The sequence below is a fragment of the Theobroma cacao genome, chromosome 7 (assembly GCF_053813885.1).
Source record: "Theobroma cacao isolate CCN51 chromosome 7, ASM5381388v1, whole genome shotgun sequence".
Lineage (NCBI taxonomy): Eukaryota > Viridiplantae > Streptophyta > Magnoliopsida > Malvales > Malvaceae > Theobroma > Theobroma cacao.
In genome coordinates, this window is record NC_142645.1 from 12,819,367 (window position 1) to 12,829,545 (window position 10,179).

The 10,179-nt window shown below is 31.8% G+C and overlaps 1 protein-coding gene across 1 annotated transcript; it reads right to left on the reverse strand.

The window, feature by feature from the left end:
- Positions 1-1,669: 1,669 nt before the first annotated feature.
- Positions 1,670-3,190, reverse strand: ASML2 (activator of spomin::LUC2). The gene is made up of 4 exons (XM_007022280.3): positions 2,642-3,190; positions 2,339-2,479; positions 2,074-2,226; positions 1,670-1,864 (listed from the first exon to the last, which is right to left on the reverse strand). The coding sequence occupies exons 1-4, from the start codon at positions 3,077-3,079 to the stop codon at positions 1,790-1,792; spliced, it is 807 nt and encodes a 268-aa protein (XP_007022342.3). The 5' UTR covers positions 3,080-3,190; the 3' UTR covers positions 1,670-1,789.
- Between the last annotated feature and the right edge of the window lie 6,989 nt (positions 3,191-10,179).

Here is a 10,179-nt window from a genome sequence, read left to right on the forward strand (position 1 = left end):
ATTGATTGTCTTTTTTTCACGTACAAATAGATTTTCACACCTCTCTCTCTCTCTCTCTCTCTCTCTCTCTCTCTCTCTCTCTCTCTCTCTCTCTATATATATATATATATATATATATATACGTTAAAATTCTATGAGTGCCTTTATGAACAATATAAAACAGCTAGCATGGGTCTGGGAAAGATGGCCATGGACCCAGAGTTGATGCCAATTTACCGGGTCAATCAAGCCATACTTATGTAGACACCAAGGAAGCTGCTTAGAATGAGCATAATGGTGCACATTTCCCACCCACCCCCCCCCCCCCCCCCCCCCTCCCTCCTCCCTACACCACCTTGAAAGGAAAAAAATGGAAATACAATGAGAAATTCATCCTAGTTATCGACCTAGCTCGTGATATGAAGTTTGTTTTTTCTCTTGCACATAAGTATAATTTTTTTTTTTTTTTTTTTTGTGGAGGAATAAATTGGATGAAAATGAAATTAGAATAGTAAGTCTAAATGGATAGAAATGGATCACAACATCAGGTTCTTGGAAGATAAAGTAGGATTTGGTTGCAAGATAATTCATTGCGGCGAGTGATCATGTGGGACGGTTTGGAAAAGACGTCCGCGGGGAACAAACCCAGAGGGGCCTATATGAGAAACCAAAAGAAGGATTTGAAGGCCAAATGCACTGATCATTTTGGCATCAAATATATAAAAGTGATATGGAATTTGGAGGTGGTTCTATGTAGCCAGAGAACCACAACTTGAACTAGTACAGGGCAACGACTAGTCAAATATTCCCCTTTCATATCATAATCTCAAAGGCTTACTATTACATTTCAAACCAATTCTCTCCTAGCAAGAAGGATCGATAACTAGGACACCTTTGCCCTTTTAGCATCAAATGCGATTACATTTCGCCATCAATACCCTTGAAGAGAGCGGCTTGGCCAATAATTAGCTTGGGTTTTTGCTCTAAACATCAGAGCACTAAAGTTAATATTCCTCGACTTGACTTGGTTCATTTTTTATACTTACCTGTTGTGCCTTTCTTGCTATTATTTTTTGCTTTGGGGGCAAAACATAGTTTCCTCGTATAGTTAAGTTCATCTTTGGACCAAATGTAACATACGCTTTCGAGTCTGTCAACATCTAACCGATTTTTTTTTTCCGATTTTGATGTTGTTTTCTCTTTTCCTTTCTTTATGCTGTATATTGATTCTCCGGTTGCGTGGGAGAATTCAAATTCTAATTCCTTATCATGCCATGAACCATTGACCTCTTGATTCATTCACTCTAACCAACTTCAATCATAAATACTATCAAACAATTTAATTACTTATTAACATAGTCTAGATAGGACGGTGAGATGCATATTAGTTGGAAGGGTAATATACTCTGCTTAATCCTTAGCTACTACGTATGCAAAATGGTTGCAGACCATGAGAATGACTAGCACTATCTCTAAATTTAGTGAAACAATTGCAGATATTTCGCCTTACTTTAAGAGTCTCAATACCATTGTTCTTCTAAAGCTTTTATGTCATTTTCTAAGCATTAAAATGAAAATGAAAGTAGTATACCAAGAGTCTATGACTCTCTTTTTTCTTTTACTTCTATATGCGATTAAAGTTCATTTGAAAATAATCAATTTGAAAGCAATTGCTATGACAACACCAACATTAGAATGGTTGGAGTGCTTTTACAAAATTACAAAGTAAAACAAAAAAGGCATACCGCCTTCTTTTTAGACTTCCCATTAGTAATCCATTAGATATACAAGCTAGCTCTATTATATTATATCAACCAGCAATATAAGGTAAATACATCAGATTTGCCATAGCCTCTTGCAGCCACTCATCCTCATCGTGCTTTATCTGCAAAGCAATAAAATGACAAAACATCATTGCCTGAAGAGGGAACTTAAGTCCATCGATCTAAATAGTAAATAAATGAATCTTTTCTGACATTAGATGATCCTGTCAACAACTTTTATATGTAAAAGTTATATCCTAGATCTTCTTCTTCCATTTATCTATTTATTCATTAATATAAATGAAGATAGTTATGTGGGAAATTTATGTACCTGGACCGAATCCCAGCAATACGAGTTTTTCTCACCGGGTGAATTGTCATCTTCCTTCTTCATCACCATTTCTTCTTCACATAGTTCAGTGTTCCTGGCAAATCTTCCCCGGACTCTAACCCTTCTATCAGCCAGGGTTTTCCGGCAAGCATACTGTATAATAAGCAATGAAATAGAGTCAATGCACATTCTTGTTGGATATAACATCTAGACGGACAGAGAGAGAGAGAGAGAGAGAAAGGGAGATCAGAGAAAAGGAAGAGACCTTGATAGTCTTGTTAAAGTTCCTTTGATTTCGCTTCTTCAAGTATCTAAGAATTCTGTCTTTCCTTTCTTCTACTGAATACCGGCCAACCTTAAGATTGCTGTCTTCCATAGCCGGCTGCATTCGATTGCCTTGAATTCCCTGTTAAAAAAAATTATAAGAAAGATAACAAGAACTAAGTACCCCAAAGCACATTTATATAAGCTAATATTTCATATCTGTAGTTATTGGTTTAAACCATTTCATGAAATTTTATAAAACCACACAATGCAGAAAAGAGACAGAAAGAAAGTGAATTCATACCCAAGTTTCTCCCACAGTTGGATCAACCGGCTTGAAATCCTGATGAACAAAACCGCTGCATTCTTCTCCAAACTCACAGACATCCTGCAATTGATATCTGCCACCAAAATTTTGGATGGTTCCAATGCCACAGAACCCTGCGACGTTGTTGTCAGGAAATCCTGTAGGGACAGCCAAGTCCGACGAAATCCCAATTAGCTCCGGAAACAATGCTGCTGGAACTGAAGATTTTATATTAGGTTCTTGCTGCGGAACATCAAGTCCACCACCGTTGTCTAAAAACATTGGAAAACCAATCTCTTGATCTCCCCATGCTGCACCAGAAATTGCACCGGCGGAACCAATATAGTTATCTTGGGAAATCAACAATGGATTTTGGAACTGAGAAAAATCATTGGAGAAGGAATAATTAGAGTAGAACTGAGGAACAGAAGCCATTGAAGAAGAGAAGGAAGAAGGAAAGGTTGAAAGGGAATAGATGTTGGGATTGTTGGTCTTGAGTCACTTAAGGCTTCAAAGGGTTGCTGCATATATATAGTCCATGTGCAAGTGCACTGCTTTGCTTTGCTTTGCTTGCAAGTTGACGACGCTGTGCACTCGAAATTAGGAAAGACAAGCAGCTTGGATAATAATCAAGTCTTAAACTCACAATCAACATCGGATGTTTCTCTAGAGCTGTAAAAGTCTAAATAGGATATAATTAACGAATCGAATATTTCACCCGCTTCATTCTTTCTGTTACTTATCATTTCCTTTTTTGATTTTTTTAAAGCAAAACCAAACAAATAAAACTATAATTTTATTTATTTATTTATTTAAAAATAAACAAATAATTAAAGAGATAAACATCAAAACTTTTCATTAATCTATGACGTAATGTTGACTTTTATTATTACGCTTTAATTACCTTGAATTTTCCCATTATATATATTTCTGTTTTGGTTGAGTTTTGAAAAACATAAATAACGCAATATAGTTTTTTTTTTTTTTATGAGCTAGTAATAAAAGAAAAACTGAACACAGAATAGGCTTGACAATAAAAAATTAATAAATCAGCAATTTCCACCTATACATTTTTATTGAATGTGAAATTTTATTTTATAATTTTTTTGAAAATTTATTTAAATTATGTAAATGAAATATTTCAGGAAATATTCTTTCAACATTAATTTTTTTTAAAATAATATAATAGAAAATTTTATATTTATCCATAATGAAAATATAACACCAATTAGAACATTTTGAGTTTATTTGAAAGAAAAATAATTATTTATATTATCTACAATAATTAAATTTTTTAAGAATATAATATATTTTTTTCTCAAGTATTTTGTTTACTCAAAGTAATAGTTTGTTATTTATTTCTACATTAAATGCCCTTTTCTTCTCTTTTGGGTACTAATTTTGTTAAGAAATGCATTAAGTTGGGTTCAACTCATTATTCTCCACGTGCTTATTTTGTTCTTCAAAGAGCACTGAGTTTGGTAATTACAGGACTCGGTTAATTCTTCACGTGAATAAGCTGACTCAGTTTCTGTGCATGGCCAGTTGTCTCTCTTGCATGTATTAAACAAACATTGTTTAAGCTTTTCTGCATACATTCATTACGAGTATTAAAAACAAAATAAATAATGAAATTAAACAAAACCAAGGCATTTTAAATTTGTAATAATTTTTTTTTATGATACAAATTTGGATTTAAAAGGGGATCAAAACCCTGAATTTCATGTAAGACAAAATTAAAAAAACAACCTCAATTCTGTTCAATTTAGACTAATTTAAATTCTCCATTTTGAAATCAAGTTGTACAAAACGATTTTTTTTATTAAACCAAAATAAAAACAAATATTAAAATTCATTCATTTCTTTTTTATTAATATTTTTTCCAATTCACTGGTCATCGTTATTTCATTTATCGAATCTGTTTAGTAATTCCATAAAGAAATCGTAATAATCGGGTGCCTACAGTATGAAGTATTTGTTAGAAAAGTAACGGAAGTCGAGCTTTAATTGATTTGAGAAAAAACAATTTAAACTTAATTAATTAAATCATTACTTGTATTAGGATTTTCCAATTCAGATAAAACTTGATTGGACCAAAATAACAAGTTGATGGTTTAATTGGATATCAAACAAAAAGATATGTAGGAACTGAATATTGGAACCCTGACCTGACCGGAGATGGAAGAACTTTATCTCACTTTAATGCCTTTCTCTTTTCTTTTTCCCCCACCATTTTTCTTTGCACCAAACTCATGAGCAATTATATTTCCTTTCTGTCTTATTTATTTTGGAAAGGGGGATTTGGAAATAGAAGGAAAAGGGAAAAAAAAGTGAGTTTTATGTTCAGGTGCATGATCAAAGTTAAAGGCTAATGGGGACCCAAATAAAGGTACGAGCATGAGATTACTATTCCTTATATTGTTAAAGCTGTACACCACAAATAGTACTAAAAGCTCTAGCCTACTTATGTAGCCACAGAATCTAACACATGGCTTGTAAGATTTTGCTTTCAAATTAAAGTACATCAAATATCCCTCCCCTCCCCTCCCCAAGTTTTTTTTTTCTCTTCTTATTGATTTCTTCAACTTTTGAAGCCGTTTATAGCAATAACCCACGAAGTAATTTGGCATACATATGTCTTCTCAAATCTCAATACGGTAAAATTTACATTCTTTTTTGTTTGTATATGGAATGAACTATTAAGTACCCTTGGCTCTTTTGTAGATAAATAATATGTATATGAGATTAAGATTCCTCAAAACAAGGTCTTGTTGAGCTGCTTTTTCGACATGACATGTTTTTGGCAGGAACATGTTCTGTTGATCATTCATCAGTACAATTTTGGGAGGAAAGGTTCTCGTTGAGTTTCCATATGCTTGAATTAAAGTTATCTAATCACTGTAAATTCTTTCTCTTTTTCACTTAATTTTGTCCAAAAAATTCCTTCTCATCAAGTGGGTGTCTTGACAAGTTCTGTTTAAGATATAGAAAATAAAAGGCAGCGGAGAATAATTGGATATTTTAATCGCAAAAATATCTGTCAACAGAAATTAGTTGAATCTATCACAGCTTAGACTTGATCTAGCGATTATTATTCTCTTTTAAGATGATTACAATTTAATTAATTTCTGAATCCTTCGAATCCCTTCAATTTTTTCATATGTATAAGAGTTTTATTTCGGTCTTAACAGTATAATATTTGATAAGAAACAAAAGAAAATAAGTAGGAAGAAGAAGAAAAATAAGCTTCTTTTGTTTGGTGTTTGGTAGAAGAGATGGAACATGAAAATAAAAAAAAAAAAAAAATTAAAGACAAAACAAAAGCTAAGATAATTGATTCTATTTGAATAAATGTGTGTTCCTTTTATTTTTATTTTTTCTCCTCACATTTTCATCTATTCTCTTTATGTCCTATAGCTTCCCTTTTTTACCAAAAGAGGGAATATGAAATTTTTCTCCTCCTTTTTCCTGCCACCATGTTTGTTCCCTCCTATCCAATTAAGGTAGCATAAGTTTCAGGTTCTAAAAGAAGAAGCAATAGTTAGTATTGTAATCCATTAAGTAGCAAGAGGAGAAATGCTGTGCCCACACTATGAACATGATCATTATTGGCAGATGTCACTTTCACCCTGGATGCTGGAAAAAAAGCTCTGAAATATGTTTGCACCAATGATAATGATCATCACTATCCAGTCATACCAAGATACTATTTTTTCTTTTTCATATCTATTTGTAGAAACCTGAAAGTTTATTAATTTATACCTTTCGTTATTAGATTTGAAGGTTTATTCTATGCTTTTTATTTCTTTTTTTCATATCTTTTTGTAGAAACCAGTAAGTTTATTAATGTATACCTTTAGTTATTAGAACTGAAGGTTTATTCTATTCTTTTTATTATTATTTTTCATATCCTTTTGTGGAAGCCTCAAAGTTTATTAATTTATACCGTTAGTTGTTGGAATTGAATGTTCACTCTATGCTTTTTATTATTTTTCTTCATATCTTTTTGTGGAAACCTGAATGTGTATTAATTTGTACCTTTGGTTATTAGAATTGAACGTTTATTCTATGTTTTTTTTCTTCTCTTGTTTGAACTTTACTCTGGAAGCTTTCTTATGAATTTGAAAGGGTATCTGGTTCAACATGATTTTTTCAAAAAAAAGGAATAGTATTAATTATCTTAAAAATTTGATTCCTAGCTTTTCTTGTCTTTTTCCTTTAAACCTGCATACATATATACATACAAATATATAAGCAAGCTTGGGTTCTACTTTTTCTTAGTAATGCAGTCAGTAAAGGAGAAAATTATTATGTAAGTCGTCTAACAAATAACAATGTCATGGGTGTTTAAAAATGATCACGTGGACATATATGAATTCATTTTCTTCATTAGTAAGACTCGTATATATTTAAATAATACGTGATATAGTTTGATTTGTACGATATATCATTGAAATGAAACGATACTTGACCTAAAATATGCCTCAACACCTACTATTCCTACAAGTTCTAGAAAATAAGTGTGCATCTACTAACAATGGTTCTCCCTCAATGCACACTTATTTAGTTAAATGCTCAGATTGAGAATAAACGTTTGGATATTTTTTCAATTGAGAACTAAACGTTTCAATTATAATAATTAAGAATCAAATCTTTTCGATTCCTTATAACTAAAGGCTAAATTGACAGATAAATGGAACGTATATCACACGCATTTAGTTGCCATGTCATTAAGATATGCAATTTTATGTCTCGTGACTCCCTTAGAACACAATTTTTTTTTTAGGCAACTTTGAAAAATGTAGAGGCAGACTCTCCTAGAACACAAATTTTTTTCTTTCTCTCATGTCACTCTTGCTTTTCTTTTTGTTACACTTCATATTGAAAGTGTAGTTGTTACACGTTAGGTTAAAAATTTAATTATTACACGTCATATTGAAAAATATAATTATTACATATCATGTTGAAGATTCAATTATTACATGCAATATTAAAGATTTAGTTGTTACACTATGTTGAAAAATTTAGTTGTTACATCCATAATGAAAAAGTTGTTAAACGTCATGATATAATTTGAACCGTTTTAACTTAACAAAAAAGATTTTATAATAGAAAAAACTTGACAGTTCATGTCATGTGTGTGTCTTACATAAGCCAGACACCTTTCATCTTAGTCTTTAATTGTAAAGAACCAAAAACGTTTAGTCCTTAATTATTACAATTGAAACGCTTAGTCCTTAATTGAAAAGATGCTCAAACGTTTAGACCCAATTTGAGCATTTAACCCACTTATTTTATTGTGAACCTTTTATTTAGTGCCTCTTTGGAAATGACTTGCTCGGAGTTATCCCCCACCTATTATTCCCACAAGTTGTAGAAAAATCTTAGGTAGGATTTTTTGTTTTAACTTGCAAAAAAAAAAAAAGACATAATTAATATTTTAAAGTTTTATTGTATTATTCAAAAATTTTAAATAAATTTTTATTATTTTATTACATTTAATCAAGTTTTTATATTTTTATTTTAGGTTAAATAGGTTACTAACTATCATTAATCTAAATATGACTTATTATTTATATATCATGTGGCACTAATGTGATGCTAACGTGAGGTTACAATGACATGTAACCATTTCATTATATCACATTAACATATCACATCATCATTCATTATTATATATCAATATACCATATTAACATCATGTGATATAAAATGATAAGTGACATATTTTGACTAATAACAAGTTAATTAATTGTTAATCATAAGATTTATTTCACCTAAAATAAAAACATAAAAACCTAATTGAACGTAATAAAAGAATAAAGATTTATTTGAATTTTTCTAATTAGTTGAAGAATTCTTTTTAAAACGCTGAAATTTGAAAATGTTATTGAGTTCTTATTGAAACAAAATTAGATGTGTTATTTATATTTTAAGAAAAAAAACAAATACAATAACTAGCATAGATAAAGCAAATAATGGGCTCTAACTCATCTTGGATATATTTATACCAAGAAAACACAAAAAAACATAGAGGAAGGAGGAGAAATGGAAATTTAAGGATGAGGATGAGGTGTATGAGCTGACATCCTCAAATGAGAGGATAATAATTTAATTCCCTATGATGATCTATCCTTGTAATCTTGTTTCCCAGGTGGTATCTGCTCCAACACACTCATGTTGCTGCATGTTGCTCACAGTGAATCTTTAGCTGATTTTTTCAGCATAAAATCACTACAGCACCTTCATATTTTAATTTCTTCAAACTTTCAGACCCACTTTAAGAAAGTATTCGTGTTCCATAGTACACTTGTTTTGTTTCGATTCTTGTTCAAAAGATTTGTCATGCTTTCCATCTACATGTTCACTCGTCTTTATTGCAATCAGGTTACCTTTGCCTCCCCCCTCCCCCTAGTCTTGATGAGAAAGATATGTTCCAACTAGAAGACGACAAAACATGCCCTCAAGCCCAACAATCTTAACTCAAACATAACCACAGATTATTCTTTATAAGTAGATTCCATACAAGTTAAAGCCGTTTTAATTGAAGCTAAACACCCACTCAGTTGTGTGTGCAAATGCACATGCACGTGCACGTGCAGGCCTCTTTATAGTGGAAGTGTTTACCGAGAAAACAACGTTAACAAAGAACAAGGGATGGAGGGAGGGGGGCAAACCAAAAGAATCCCGAGCCTGCTTTTGTGTGGTAGTGCACAAAAATGCAGAAAACCAGATGCCAGTCATAGTCTTGAGATATATGTATATGGATATAAATATAAAAAGATAGAAACAAGAATGAATATATGCAAGTTCACAACCAGACATACAAACATTTGTAAGAATCTGTGAAGATATTGTGAACTGATGTCCATAGACTTAAATAGTAAGTTTGAAAGCAAAAATACTTCTTTGCTTTGACCCAAATAAGATCACTTTCATGTATAGGCAATGAAGTTAAATACATCGCTGATACATGGGTGGAAAAAATTCAGAGGCAAAATATTGAGGATTTCCAAAGCAAAGCCTTTGCATTCACTACTTTTCCTCTACATAAAATATACATGAATACGATATTCAATTTTTTAAATGTATTTCCTGATTAGAGAATGCAATATTGTTGATCAAATATTCTCCAAGGCAACAAATCTAATGCTAATGTAGAAAGTAGTCCAAGAGAGTTTCTGCACTGAGCCCTTGGCATTACTTGAGTAATTTTGGACTAACTTTTTATGATATATAAGCAACTTGCTCACAGCATCTGATTCATGTAAAAACAGCCATACATTGAAGGTCAAAAAGCTTAATTTCGACAAGACATCAGTGTTTTCCCTCCCTTCAATGTAAAGTATCTGCAAATGTTAGTTTCAGGTGTCACTCGAGCTTAGCTCAAGTGGTAAGATATGCAATCCCGGAAAAATTAGTCATTCCTGTAAATGTTGTTAGACTAGCTTATAATTGGGAGCAAATATATAGCAAATTTACATCATGCCACATTTCACTGTAAATAAAGCATCAAACCTTGAGAGGAGAGAAAG